The 15,737-nt window shown below is 33.6% G+C and overlaps 2 protein-coding genes and 1 pseudogene across 2 annotated transcripts; 1 reads left to right on the top strand and 2 right to left on the bottom strand.

Annotated features, from left to right (window-relative positions):
- The first annotated feature begins 218 nt into the window (after positions 1 to 218).
- LOC107464485 (telomere repeat-binding factor 4) lies at positions 219 to 5,780 on the top strand. The gene is given in 8 exon segments (XM_052254730.1): positions 219 to 559; positions 3,463 to 3,805; positions 4,122 to 4,334; positions 4,467 to 4,696; positions 4,866 to 4,878; positions 4,881 to 4,898; positions 5,154 to 5,442; positions 5,552 to 5,780. Coding segments are annotated over 6 exon segments (735 nt in total). The 5' UTR covers positions 219 to 559; positions 3,463 to 3,805; positions 4,122 to 4,184; the 3' UTR covers positions 5,587 to 5,780.
- A 3,712-nt stretch (positions 5,781 to 9,492) lies between these two features.
- On the bottom strand, positions 9,493 to 15,737 carry LOC107464486 (dnaJ protein ERDJ3B). The gene is made up of 10 exons (XM_016083408.3): positions 15,432 to 15,737; positions 15,171 to 15,319; positions 14,476 to 14,611; positions 13,983 to 14,097; positions 13,354 to 13,470; positions 12,980 to 13,066; positions 10,874 to 10,933; positions 10,703 to 10,780; positions 10,263 to 10,334; positions 9,493 to 9,999 (listed from the first exon to the last, which is right to left on the bottom strand). Exons 1-10 carry the CDS (start codon positions 15,509 to 15,511, stop codon positions 9,841 to 9,843), a joined length of 1,053 nt encoding a protein of 350 aa, XP_015938894.1. The 5' UTR covers positions 15,512 to 15,737; the 3' UTR covers positions 9,493 to 9,840.
- Positions 11,187 to 12,133, bottom strand: LOC110275070 (ADP,ATP carrier protein 1, chloroplastic-like; annotated as a pseudogene).

Raw genomic sequence — 15,737 nt, 5'->3', positions numbered from 1 at the left:
TTATAATCCTTGGTAGCGAGGGAAAAATTGAAAGAAAGCTAGGTTTAACATAAAAAACCGTCAGAATCAAAACCGTTCTCAAACCACTGAACCGGACGAGAACCGGTCGGTCGGACCCAACCGGGACCCGTCTGATTTTTTATTTTGCCCAAAAAAGCCAAAACGCAGCCGTTTAGCTTAACAGTAAAACACCCCCAACCCTACCAACCCTAACTCCCTCCAACTCTCCAACGGCGCAGCTCACACTCCCTCTCTCGTCCCTCCCTTCACCCTCGAGCTGGCCGTTCCTTCAACACCGGCGAGCTCAATCCTCCCTTTCGTTCAGCCGCCGGACCGCTCCTGACGCCGTCGCCGGTTGGAGCTTCGAAGCTCACTCAGTCCCTCACTCAGCTAACGTCTCAGACTCTCAGCAGTGGAAGCACAGTCGCCGGGCTCGCCTCCTGCCTCCGTCGCGTAGCTCTGTTCCTCCGTCGCAAGCTCTGCTCCTCCGTCGCCAGCTCTGTTCCTGCCTCCGTCGCCAGTTCTGTTCATGCCTCCGTGGCCAGCTCTGTTCTTCTAGGTATTTTTCTATTTTTTTTTAACAATAATTGTTGAATAATTATTGTTGAATAATCTCTGAACTTGTTATGGCCTTAGCCCTTATCGGTTGAATAATTGTTAATTAATTTATGAATTCCTAGGTTGAATAATAGGTTGAATAATGGTTGAATATTGTTAATTAATAATTTTGAAGTTCTGATTAACAATATTAGGAAAATATCTGAATTCTGATTCTATGGTCTTCTTCTTCGTTTGAAGTTCCGAAATTGTTGTTCAATTTGTGTTCCATTTTTCTTGTAATGTTTTGTAAATTGTAATTGTCAGCTGCTGATGGATCTGTCTTGTATTTGATGGTTGCTGATGGCTGTAATTTTTTTTTTCAAATTTACTGATGGCTCCATGGCTCTGTTAGTCTGTTGCTTTCAATTCTTTGCTCCGTTACTGATGGCTCGATGGCTCTGTTAGTTGCTGATGGCTCTTAATTTTTTTTGTTTAAATTTACTGATGGCTTTGTTTGTAGTTGCTGGTTTTGCTGGGTGAAGGTTTAGTGTTTTGGAATGTTTTATAATGTGCAAATGTTTGTAATTGCTGGCTTTGTTTGTAATTGCTGGGTGAAGGTTTAGTGTTTTGTGATTATTGGTTAATGTTTTGGTTTAGTGTTCTCTCTTTTCCAGATTTTCCTTCTCCCTGTATTTCTGCATGTTGCTGAATTGGTAATCAATAATAAATTTGCCTTTTTGCTGTAAATCGGGACTTTACTAGGATTTGTTAAATTTGTTGCTGTAACTTGAATTTGTTGCTTCCCAGTCACAGAATCAGAACAGAATGCTCAGTCAGTGCTTGATTGATTATCTTTGCTCACTGATTGTATTTGATGATAAATTTTAAATTAATAACTTTTAAATTTTAAATTTGCACTGCCCATGTTACTGATTCACTGTTCTTTCAGTGCTTTTTGTTGTTGTTAATCATTGTGATGAGCTTTGTTAAAATTTGCACTGCCTATATTACTGAGTGTTTCTTCGGTGCTTTTTGTTGTTGTTAATCATTGTGGTGAACTTTGTTAAAATTTGCACTGCCTATGTTTAACATTTAAACTCTCGGATTCTCAGCCCTGTTTGATTCTTCATCTCGGGCAATTGAATCGAATCAACCAGGCCTTCCTTTTCTTTTTCTTTTAGTTGATTCTTAATTTTTCTAATATATGTAGCTTTCTGAATCAAGTGGATCAGATTATGTAGTTTTCTTTATTTGGGAATTTTCGGAGATGCATTAGAAGAGCTATTTTATTATTATGTTTGCTATAATAATATTCACATGTTCTGTATGCTTGTGATTGTTTCGGTATTTACATTTTCTTTCCAAGTCACTTGCTGTGGTTGTTGTTTGAGTTAAGGCTTTGTATGTGTGTGTGTGAGAATGTGATAATGTTGAATGCTGATGCATCTAATAGGAGTTCTTGGAGTACCCTCATCTTTGGTCCTTTATAATTTATTTATTATTTTATTTTAAAACGGTTTTTTTGGTTGAACCATCGGTTGAACCAATTGAACCAATAAATTAATGAACCAACAACTAAAACGGTTTGATAATCGGTCCGGTTTTCAAAACCTTGATCTAAATGCATGGGGTATTAATTAGTTTGGTTGTATTATGTGTGGCATTTAAATAAGATAAGGAATAATCTTAATATATTCCTTGATCAAGTTATTAAGTATTATACTATTATGTATAATTATCTTTGTTTTTGTGTTTGGATGTTTTAGTTTGATTTGGATTAGTCATCAATATATTTGTGTATCAATATTTATGTGGTTTAATTTACTTTTAATATATATTTATATTTTAATATATATTTTATACTAATAATTAATTTTGATAACTGATTTTAATATATAATTAATATAATTAGAAATAATATATTTCAAATTGTAATTCTAATGTGCTACACTTTATCTTTGTGTACTTCAGTATATAGTATTTGGTTTTTGATTACCGTTTGGATCTTTCTTTTTCTTTGTGTGTACTTCCGATAATAATTTAATTAAATATGTTAAATTATTTAATAATTTTATATAAAAATAATTATACATCAATTTTCACAATTCTTTATATACATTTTTTGTTTATCTTGTAGATTGTGTTATTAGACCATTTTTACGTTTTTTTTTAAATTGTAAAAGTAAACACTTACCTTGGTTTTGTTGCATAAGGTGTAATTAAAAATAAAAAATTATTTTATTTTAAAAAAATTATGTTTATTTGAATTTTTTATTCTATTAGAAAATATGTAACCACGTCAATAAAATTAAAAATATTTTTTTCATAAAGGATGTCTTTTGTCCTTAAACTCTTCATTAATTTTGTAAAAATGTTATTTCATTTTAATTTATTGTCTCAAGATAAAAGTATAAATATGATTTAATTTCTAATAATTAACATAATTTATTTTTAATAAGTCTATTAAAATATAATAAAGTTAAATTTTTGTAATTTTTTTTCTCATAACCATTGACCAAACTCTCAAATTGAATGTTTTTTCGAAACAAAAATATTTTTATAAATTAATAAATGGATAGTGCTAAGGAGCCAATTTAATATCATGTCATGAACAGCATAGCCAATTTAATATCATGTCATGAACAGCATAACTTGACAGGACAATGTAACACTAATGGTCATATTTCTAATACTTCCTAAAATCCCATTGTAAGGATCGAACCCTTAACCTTTCGGATCTAGAACTCTAATACCATGTCATGAACCCACTCATCTCAAAAGCATAACATGACAGGACAATGTAACACTAATAGTCATATCTCTAATACTTCCTAAACCTCTATAGTACACCATGTACGCTTAGTCTATTGGCTCCCTCTACTTTCTCTTAATAAATTTCTTCAATTGTCTGGTAACAATTAGTGGCAACTCCATTATACATGACAAACACACGGCCCGGTCCAACTCGAACCTGGACCCGAGTAACCCGAAATTGACTAGGAAGAAAGAAATAAAATCTGAAAGAGAGTAAAACTGGGACCGGGCCATATCTCGGTCACCGGACCGGCCCCGGCCCTGGCCCAGTCATCATACCCATTACACAATTAGGGCTAGGGGTGTACAGGCAACAACGCTGACCCCTGAGGGCCCTGACCTCGTCTTCTCTCCCACTCCCAGCTCCTCGTTCTACTGACGACGGTAGCGACCGACGACTGACGACCTACGGTGCTGCCCTGCTTCTCGGTGACGACTGACGCTCCTCAAGGTTCTTCTCTCTTCCCCCCTTTCTGGGTTCTTAGATTTCTATTTTAAGTTTAATGTTATTAAAATTGGTATTCGGAATCGATGACTATTGAGAAAGCATAAGGAACTTGTGTTAGTTCGGGATTCAGTGATATGCAATGCATACAGTGGAGCAATTATAGTTATTTTTTTATGGTTCCTTTCACTTGATCTAAGCTAAAAGGATGCTTATTTGATTATTTCTGTTTCTTTGTCTTTATTTGATTATTTGATTATTTACATCACTGCTTATTGTTATTAACACACATCTCATATCAAAGTCTTGGTTACCTCCACAGTTTTGGAGGAAGCTCTTAACTGGAATCACTAAGCTGAAGAAGTCAAGAAAGAAGACGAAGAAGATGGGTAATCAGAAGCAAAAGTGGACGCAAGATGAAGAAGACGCACTCATCGCTGGCGTGGAAAAACACGGTCCAGGAAAGTGGAAGAACATTCTCAAAGACCCTCAATTCGCACCATTTCTCACTTCACGTTCCAATATCGACCTCAAGGTGCAAAATTCCCCTGATTAGCCTCTTCAATTTCGTTTTTCAAATTCGCGTCTTATCTTAATCTAAGGTTTTCTGGATAAACGGTGAAATTTGAGTGTGGGGTTTTAATTTTGTTCTTTTGTTGTAATTCAGGATAAATGGCGGAATTTGAGTGTTAGCAATGGCACTCAAGGGTCCAAGGAAAAATCTAGGGTTCCTAGAATCAAGGCTGCTGCCCCAGTTGCTGCTGCTGCTGCTAGTAATGCTATTGTTGTTGCCGGGGAAGATGCTACTATTGTCACCACTATGATTCATCAACCTGATCCTTCTGTTGCTGTGGGTGATTCTTCTCAAAATGACGAAGATGCCAAGAATCGTCCGAGGTATATGAATTAATGTCACTAATTCTATATGGATTAGTGCAATTAAATGATGTGGATTTGGATTGTAGTTGTGGTTAAAACTGTTGTATGCCTCAACAAAATAAGAAAGGTATTTTGTTACTTTTGAATTGTTTGTTGCTTTTGTTTATCTTTGTTTATCCTCTCTCAGGTACAATGCAATAGTCAAGGGAAACTTGAAAAGGTTTGTCCTATGTGATCCTTTTACTTTTATAGTTATTCATCTTGATTATTTCAACTCATGCTTTTACTGTTAGATGTATAGTTCCCTCAATATATTTTTGTTCCGCACTTTGTTTAAGCCATTGACCTAAATTACTCTTTAGTGTTGAGACTGCTCTCATGCCTCCTAAGAAGAAATTTCACATATCTGGGCTGAATGATTTCAGAACTTGTTTTTGCTCTATGTGGATTTGTCAACTCTCTACACCGAATGCAGGTACAAAACTGTTACAAGATTAAAAAGGACTATTCACCTGTGCCAAAATCACCAGTTGCTGTGAAAAAGAATGTGTGGCCACAACGGCAACAACCACCACCACCCCCCGAGTTTGTGGCATCTAATGAGACAATAAAGGAAGCTGCTGAAACTGTAGCCTACAGAATTGCCGAGGCCGAAAGCAAGTCATATTTAGCCGCCGAAGCAGTCAAGGAGGCAGAACGAATTGCACGCTTAGCTGAAGATGCTGAGGCGATGTTACAGCTAGTACAACAGATTTATGATGCTTGTACTTCAACTCAACTATCCTACCTACTAAATAGTGAATTCTCTAAGTTGATTTAGTTATCACTGCTTTTGGGTTCATAAGCACTGATCTTGTGGGTTTACCATTGCAGGTTCGCGTGGTGAAGCTGTCATCTTGGCATCTTAAGTTGGGTCTATCAATGGACTCCTGGATTTTGCTCTCTGTAAAAATAGTTGTTCATATATCGAATTTCATTTCTTGAAGCTGCACTTAGGTGATGTTTATATTTAGTAACACAGTTCACCGATTTTGCATCCGAACTCGAAGCAATATACAAACTAATATGAAGTTAGTTTCATATGTTAACCACTGTTCATGTATTTTGCAAGTAGACTTCTTTGGACTTAATTTTGGCCTTCATTAGTTTAGAGTAAAAAATAAATTTCAAATTTATATGTTTGGCCAATAAAGAAAACACCATCGAATGTTGAGTGACAAGTTAGCTTTTCATACTACATTAGTACATTTAACTTTCGCTTACCAATTTTACCAGTCCAGACAAGTTAGTTTCATATATTTGTCAAACTATCAAAAGGTTATACTAAGCCATACGAAGGAAAAAATATCATTAAAATCATTTTTACTTATCATTTAAAAAAATATCATTTTCCAAAATCCTATTTTTCAACTTTAATTTTTCAAATACGATTTTTTTTTTATTTAGAGCGAGTTAGCCGCACTCTATATATTTTTTAGAGTTCGCCTAACCCCGAACTCTATAATTTTTATAGAGTTCGCTTAATCTCGCCGAACTTCACTCGACTTCAGTCGAATTTTTTTTAAAACCAACGAAATTCAAATTTTTAAGCCATTATCATCGTTTACAATAATGTACACAAGCATATTTAACAAGAATTTTTTCTCATTATAAATTAAAAATAAACTATTATTTTTCCAATATTCTTGTGTACTTTTATGTACTCTGGATTGTGAAGTTTAAGAACTTGAGTTAGCCATTCTTTTTAAAATTTGAAGTGAAGTTCGTCAGATTAGGCTAATTCTATAAAAATTATAGTGCAGCGAACTTGCTTTGCATAAAAATGGGATTTTCGAAAATAATAATTTATTGAGGTAACAGACACCAATCGATTGAATTAACTAAACCTAGATTGCTTTGATGATTTCAATCGATTGTGTATCAATTCCAATCGATTGAAGTTTGGAATGTCTGAATTTCAATCGATTGGAACGATTGAATTTCTAACAAACATGATTTTTACAACCCAATATGTATGTAATTGGATCAATGATAAAATTATAATCGATTAAGATTACAAAATATTTATTACGATAAATGGAAGATTTAATTTATTATTGTTTTAATTTTTAATTCTCAATAAACATGATAGATGAATGATAAAAAAATAATTTATAAAATAAAAAATAAATTTTATAATTAAATAATATATAAAAGACTAATTTATAATTAAAATTAAATAAGGACTATTTACCAGTTATTAAAAAACTTAAAATATATGTTTTGTGATGGTATCATTTAATGATCTAAATGTTCTTGGATCATTGAATCTTTTGCCGAGATACTATATATAGGATAGTAACTATCAAGAAACTAACATTGTAGTAACCAACAACAGAAGTAGTTAATATCCATTTTTCTAATTAAATTACTAATATCTCTAAAATATACTCTAATTGATTGAATAATTAAACGAATTAAAAGATCGGACTAACTTTATTTTTTATTGTAAACTTTAATATTCTTTATCTGAGCTCATTTGGTGCTCATGTTTATTGTTTTGTTTTGCAAGCTGCATGGTTTCGTTTTAATCAGACTACAAATGTGCTTCCAGAGATTAGAGTCATTAGTCCTAGAAATTTTTGGTAGAATGTCATCTCCACAATTGTATTTTGAACGAAGCACTCTGGCTCACAGGGAGTCTTTTTTCTCCACTATACCCCAGCTAATCTTCCTCCAGCTAACAAATAGGTTAAAAGATTAAATGATTATATTGTTAAAAAAATTAAATGAAAAAATATTTTTTTTTCAAACATAAAAAATATAATTGAATCAAATATAGGAACAGTTTTGAACAATTTTGAAAATGATAAAGATAAAATGTATATTTAATATCAACTTTTTATTCAATATGTAGTTAAAATTCTATTTTTATTGTTATTTTTTCACGACGAGAAAGTGTATATTTGAATAGATGTTGGTGATATAGTGTGACTTTTCTTTTTCACATTTTTCTCATTGTGGTAAATATACATTCTGTTCTTAAAATTGGTGAGTTCTATTGATTTAGTCTCTAATTTTTCAATGATTATAATTTGGTCTTTCAAATTTAAAAGATTGCATTAATGTAGTCTATCGGGTATTTTTTGTTACTGGAGTTTAATGCTAGTAGTGACATGTTTCAAGTTTTATCATGCTAGATATATTAAAACGACGTTGTACGTGTTTTGATGTTAAAGAAGACATTAAACGACATCGTTTGAGGGTTTGGACAATTCTAAAATGTTATACACCTCATTTTTAAGTTGAGGCATGCACCTCCGGTTTCATTTGCAAAATCTAAGAGAATATTAGCCAATAATAATGCACTTGTTCAATGAAAGATAGAGCTAGCAAAATGGATATGGTAGGGTTTAGTTTGGACCCTACTCTAATTTTGCGGGTTGAAAATCTTTTTAAAATTCAATTCAATCTTATTCGTGGACTGAAAATTTCTCAACCCTAATCCTATTTATACGTTAAAGTTCTCAACCCTATCCTACCTATAAGAAAATCAAATTTTTTCAAGCCAATATAAAATTCAATCCTTCTATATTTCATACATATTAATAAAATAGAAAAAAATTAAGTTCAAATTAAAATTAAAAATAATAAAATCTTAAAAAAATCAAACATAAAATTACAAATAGCATGATCATCAAGTTCTTAATAAAATTAAAATATCACAAATAAAGATAAATGTTTTGTTACTCTTCTAATTCCAAATTCTTGCAATATTATTCTTTAAATAACAAATGTACTATATAAGTAATTTAAATTATTAACTTAGTAGTTATTTTGAAATTTTACAAAAAAAAAAGTTGTGGGTTCAATATCCACTTTTTTTCACTACATAAATAATTTTTAGATGTATATTATATATTATATTAGGGGTGCAAATATGATAGGATAGGATATACCCTGAATCAGCACCCAACTTATACCCTACCCTATTCTATCCACAAGCAAATTTGCACCGTACCTTACCCTACCCACAACGGGTTGGGTACCCAATGATAAAAAAAGAGAAAACGAAGTGATAAAAGAGGAGAGGTGTAATATTTTATGATTGTTCAAACTCTCAAATGATGTTATTTAATGCCTTTTTTAACACCACAACACATACCACGTTATTTTAATATGTCCAGCATGATAAGACTTAAACTATGTCATCAATGATATTGAGCTTTGGTGATGGACAGTATGCAATAGACTATATTGGTACACTTTTTTACATCTAGAAAACCAAATTATAACCATTGAAAAGTTAGGGGCTTAATTTATGCAACTCATCAATTTCAGCGATTAAAGTAGGATTTAACTCGCCGTTAGTTATCATGATTATCAAAAGGAAAGGACGCCCGTTAATGATATGTAGCCAATACTGCTCATTGGATATGACTAAATTCAAAATAAATAGATAAAATAAAAGCAAGGACAAGTCGAGAATTGCGTTTACTTTTAATAAAGCATAAATATTAGTGGCAGCGTTTGTGGTGCTCACTGTTAATAGTCACTATGCTATGGTTTTTACTAGTCAAGTTGGTTGCAGGTTGCAGCCAAAGTACCTGAGCTTTGTGGCAATAGATCTTGAACGGAATTCAGTTTTGAATCGCATGAACTTTTTGGAGAAAAGTATTTAATCAAAATAAGCTATTCCTAATCATATGAACATACATGTATTTATTAAATAACAAACAGAAAGAAAAACAAAACACAATAAAGTCCTTGGCAATGCATTACACATTGTAATTTATGTCAGTGATCAAGCATGACTTGCATACGAGCAACAATAATTGAATATGAACTATCTATCTATTTGCCTCATGTAATGATTTAAATAGCACAAAGCTAATGTAATCATGTCTTTTCAGCCGGTGTTAATATATCAATGGTATCTTAACCAAAAAGAAATAGCACGCCAAGATTGCACCGCCACCAGAATTACTAGGCAACAATGACAATAGCGTGCTCCTCAATATCTAAGGAAAAAATTACCTATTTCTTTGCTAACCAAAAAGAGGGGAGGAGGGGGGTAGGTGGGGGCCAGTGGGCAAGAAGCCCAAGTCTGTTACATTTACTACCTAATCATGTTACATTAAAAAGGACCATTAAGGATGGGATAACAAGAATCATCCTGTATTTTAACCAAGAATTGCTTTTATGTTTGTTTTCTGCTCCTCCGTTAATGATGTGGGGAATAGAACCTCAAATGTGACATAAAGATTTCCTTTCTTTGTGCTCACATGTAGTGGCATTCCCTCTCCTTTGAACTTCCTCACTTCCTTTGGCTTTGTGATTCCCTGATGGTAGAAAAAAAAAAAAGAGGTGTCTTACATCTGTGCCTTTTCTTCTAATTTTACATTATCTACCTCCAATTCAATATAACTATTCAGTTTGAAAATCTTACTTTTCCACAAATAATTATCCATTGAAAAAACACAGATAATATTGTTTTTACAGAGAGAAGTTGAGAATAATTACTCAACAGTCAATATTGATTTTTCAATCATTCCTTAATCTATGTGCACAATTAGAATTGCAACAAGAAAATCTCATTGCTTACCTTGGTGCTTATGTCCACTAGATGCTCATCTAGGTGTTTAATAGTCTTCTCAAAACCAACAAGGGCTTGGACCTGAAGATAAAGGTTGAAAAAAAAAACTTCACAATGCAGAGGTTTGTGGACACTAAAAACAAAGCAGCTAAGGGACTGAGTATTTGGTTCCATTCTCATTTCCAAGGTTTTTCTATTTTCAGATTTTCTACCAGAAATGAATATAGAAAACAGGAATTTATTGAATTAACTATTTTTGCTGAATTCTACCAAATAGAAAACACCGAAAATGAAAATAAAACATGGAAACAAAAACCAAACAGGTCCTAATTGTTGCAAAATCATTGATTCCACTTGCCAAGAGTTAGTAAAATAGTAATTTACTAGTTAATATATTGCCATGGCCAGCAAGTTCAGTTATTAGTCGATAAGCCTAGAAAAGTATTTACCAGTGTTATAGTGACTGTTGTGTGCAAGTCGTTGCCTTCCCTTCTGAAGATGTCATGGGGTGCTGTTCGGATTCGAAACTGTTCAAAATACCATCTATGTTGTTAGAATGCTGCACACATAAAATGCAAAACAGTTGCTATATAAATTGGAAAAGAAACTAAGTTACTAACCCTTAGATCTCCAGGTTCTCCATCAACTATGGGCTCACCATCCTCATAAAAAAGTACCTCCTGAAAAAGGACAAAAAATCAGATTGTGACTAAACTGCATTACAGTCCATGCAAATTTGTACATATGATTTATAACAAAATGCAATGGCCTAGTCTAACCAATGGATACAACTCCAGTTACAAAGATAAGGCTTAGTTATTTAATAACTTTGGTTACTTAGGATATGCTAGTTAAAGTGAAAAATGGGAAGGGTATGAATTTGGACTATGGAGTCAAATGGAAAGCTTCTAAGCTTTTCTCCTTTGATCCTTTTATCTGAAATTACAAATGTTCTCTTAAATTATGTATTTTCTTTGAAAAAACACTATGTACACCAAAAACTCTTGACACCCATATAAAAATACAGTTGTTAATAATTAATTGCGTATTTAAATTATTTTTTAATTAACAAAACAAAGAGAACCCACGTATGGTTGTTAAGAAAATACTAGAGTCAAAACAGTGTTTATTATAAAGGGTGTACATGTAGTGGGATTGATTTTCCCTTTTAACCAAACTTTCCTCCCTTTCACTCTAATAGTCTAATTGTTTCTTTCAGCTTGTCCCAGAATGCTAAGAAGGTTGCTGCTCATTGTGGATGTAGTTGGTGAGTCGGTACAAAACAAACCCAAAGGCACCAAAGAAAGCACTGAATGGAACAACTAGTGTAAAAAAGTGCTTGTAATTTTGATAAAAACATTGATCTATTTTGTGTACAACAACATGAACGGATGAACCCAACAACTACGGAAAGATTCCCATCTCTGAAGAATGGTATGAGCTTAGCACTGCTCCCTCTTGCATTAGCAACACGAATATCTTTCATATCCCTTAGGATTATGTAATTGAACAAGGAAAAGAAAATCAACCCCAATAGAACAATTTCTTGAGCGTGGATAACTCAATACTCACAAAGTTTTGCTTTTCAACTTCAACCTCAACATCACCAACAAACCCATCAACAACTGTAGTAGCCTCAACTTTGTAGTGGAACAAAGTTGTGTCCTTTGTGAAAACCCGTTATTAATATTGGATTTTGAGGGGAACCTAGTAATGGTTTTAGAGAATAATCCATTTGTTGTTGTTAGATAAGAACCATCAAGAATTCTTGATTTTTGGTGTGAAAAATCTATGCTTCAAGCCTTGTGATGAGTAAACACCCTAGTTTCTGGGATTTGTTGAGAGAGCGAGAAGCCCTTTGATTGAAGGACAGCCTCCATGGAGGCAACAAAGGTTGGGTTAAAAAAAGAAAATATCAAAATTTGGGGGAACTTTTGAAATTTTGGATAAAAATGTTGATGTTGAAGTTATAATTGATTTTGAAAGGACTACCTATAACATCTCTTTATAGAGGGTTACCGAATTCTTGGCCTAAGAATATTGTAACAAAAATGGGTGGAGGTGAAGTGAAACCAATTTACATTCCTCTTTCAACAATAACTATAGAGAGAGGAGAGGGAGAGGGAGGGGGGACAATTCTCTTTCAACAATGCTAACTTTCCGTTGCACCAAGCAATTGTAAAATATTGTATCAAAATTTTAGTTTAGCCTAGGACACCTAACAATCAATTAACTTCTTTGTTTCTCTTTATACATGAAATCTTTCTGTCTGCCTCTCTCTCCATTTCAAGTTCTAATAAAAGTTTTTTTGTGGACAATTAACTGCAGCTTGAACACTTTTTTTTTTTTTTTTACTTTACTCATAAAATCCCTTGGTATATAAAACCAAGATAAATTTCACCCCAGAAACTTTCTTTGAGTAAGATACAGTTAAAAGTTAAAATGCTAAATTTATCTTTTCATGAATGATCCACCAAAAGTTTAACATACAATGATAAAATTTTGAACTAATTTCAATTCCAGTAGGATTAATATCAGATTTATAAACTACACGTTAATTCTAATTCTACCATCTAAATGTAGCCTCTTGTCTTCAAAAGTTAGATAAGACATAATTAGACATAGCTTAGAGAAAAGCTTATATGAAAATAGGCAACAAAACACGAAATATTCATGATTGGTTATTGCTTAAAAGGTGATACACACATGCATGTGAGAAAGCGTACCTGCCCATCTTGCATGCCTTTTTCAATATCAACCGTGATAAAATAACCTTCTCTTTCAAACTTAACATTCGCACATTGGTCACAGACCTAACAGGTAAATCAACAAAGATGAGTGAAAAACTTCACATATGTTGACAAGAATAAAATAAAGTGGAACATCTTCTCTATCTATCCCCATAAAACGGGAAAAAATAACTTGGCTTGAAACTGACTAAAAATTTCAATCATATAAGACAGATGCCATAAACCAAGAAATGTTTTATGTTTATTATCATAAAATATAAAATCTGTATCCTAAACATTTGTTTGCCGGGGAGGTTGGCAGGAAAAAGAGAAAATAAGGAAAAGATCAATCTTTCAACATTGATGTTTACCTGCTCTGTCATCTGTTGGAACATCCCAGGGCCAATTTGCCTGTGATAAACCTCATTTCTACAGTTACAGCGTCTCTTCCCAGGTGCTGGCTTAATAACATTCTTCTCCCTCCAAACCTGATAATTACAATGTAAATTAAAAGAGCAAAAAATGGTCTACAAGTAGGCAGACAATAGTTAATTAGTATGATAATCTACAACTTTTCCATGCCTGTGTGCTACAGTATCAGCTTACTGAACAAATAGAACATAATAGGCAATAGGGGGAATCCTCCAGGAAAATCTTCTGCCATATGCAAATGAAAAATGTGCAAAAGGTGAATGAGATCGAGTGTGATGTGCACATGAATCATTTTAGCCGCTCTAAATCCAGTTCTGCTATGTAATGGCGCTAATATTTATTTTTAATTCATTTCATGGGTTGATTTAGTCAGTATAACAGTAACTTCATGTGAAACTGATTGTATTAAATTTAATTCTATATGAATCTATCTTTGGCAAAAAAGATGTTACAAAAGTTGGTAGATGGTGTCATGCTAATATCCCATATCTCAGTGATGGATGTGTCTTAACAATAGGCATATGAATTTTATGCATGGAACCAAAACACTAGCTAGACATGATCTCACCTTAAGGGAACCTCCCATGTATAAATCTTCCAGGGTTGCATCCAATTCAACAATCACATCATCACCTTTTGCAACCCTTTCTTCCTCCTCCTCCATTGGACCCCCACCAAAGAAACTGAAAGAAGAATTCATGATGTTGTTATGATCATGAAATGAAGTGTAGCAGGAGAAAACACAAACTCAATGCTGCCGCATTTTGCTTATTTATGATCTTGAAAAAGTTCCTCATACGAACATAACTTCTAAAAATGGTCAGAGGGCGAGGTCAGGCCGTCAATTAAAACGCATGCGGATATTGGGAATTAAAAGCAACTAACTATAATATATACTTCCAATGTATGAAAAGAGTTTTGGTTGTTATTGTTTTTGCAAGCACATGCATATATTCATTCACAGTGTCAAATTCAACATGAAATAAGATACAAGGTTTTCTACTAAGGCCAGTAAGTCAATGTGTAGAAGATAAGTATGTATGCATGGATTATAGACTTACCTACTGAAGATGTCTTGGAAGTTCATTCCCATTCCAGGACCACCTCTACCTCCACCAGCAGTGTGCTGTTTCAAACCCTCCTCGCCATACCTGTCATAGATGCTTCTCTTTTCGCTATCCGACAGCACTTCATATGCTGACAACAATAAAAAACAAAACACCCTCTGAGGGTATGATTGGACGGGGGGTTTTAGAATAAAATTGAAAAGAACTGTGTTGAGGCATAGAATATTCTTAAACTCCGGTAGTAGGGATAAAGCTACGACATCTCATCTATTTTTCCTAGACAACTAGTTGGAAGCAAAACTTATGCAGTAAGCCACCATTTATACAATTTTTCTCCTTTCACTCTAAATCATTAGTATCTAGGACAGGGTATTCCAGCTAATTCGGCTAGAGCTAAATTGACTTTGACCCTACGGGATAAAACTCTCTTTGTTAGTCTAATATCACACTGTAGGTAGTGTCAATGAGCTGAACTCTTTCACAGTAACATCTAATCAGGTGCTATCAAGAAGATAAAATTTATACCTTGTAGCACTTGATTGGATGTCACATAGAAACTAACCTCATATATACTTAAAATGAAGAACTTGCTCTATCACCAAACACATGATAGCATAGCAAAAGCCAAAGAACCAAAGAATCAAACATAGATAAAGAAACAAAGAAGCGTATATGGTTTAAGTAACTACCATTGTTAATTTCGGCAAATCGCTTATTGGCTTCCTCATTCCCCTGGTTCTTATCAGGATGGTACTTCAATGCCAGCTTCCTATACGCCCTCTTTATCTGTTCATCGCTCGCACCTTTCGACACTTGAAGTACGTCGTAATAGCTCTTTCTGCGCAAAATTAAGAATGAGATCCAACGAAAATTTGCAAAATTCCAACGGAAAATGCTTGTGCCGTGTTTGGTAAACTCGCAATTAAAAAAAAAAGGAAATAAATTAATACATGGCGATGGCGCTGAGAGAATGATAGCAAATAGCGCATAGAAGAAGGAGGAAGAAAAGCTTGGGTGTTCGATGCTCCATGGAATGAAACGAATGGAAGATAGGTCGTTAATTAGGGATCTGAGATTTAAGAGTGTGATGTGATTATAGAATCCACAGATCTTGGGGGGTTTTGGAATAATGAAAACAATGTGGCTTAGTGTGTTCGTTGTGTTGAGTTTCAGAAACTTGAGTGAGTGATTTGATTCCTTGTTTGTTTGTTGCTGCTCCGATTGACACGGAAGAAGGAAGGAAGGAAGGGAAGTGT

This window comes from Arachis duranensis, chromosome 9 (genome assembly GCF_000817695.3).
Source record: "Arachis duranensis cultivar V14167 chromosome 9, aradu.V14167.gnm2.J7QH, whole genome shotgun sequence".
NCBI lineage: Eukaryota > Viridiplantae > Streptophyta > Magnoliopsida > Fabales > Fabaceae > Arachis > Arachis duranensis.
This window is presented reverse-complemented; position numbering and strand designations above follow the sequence as displayed.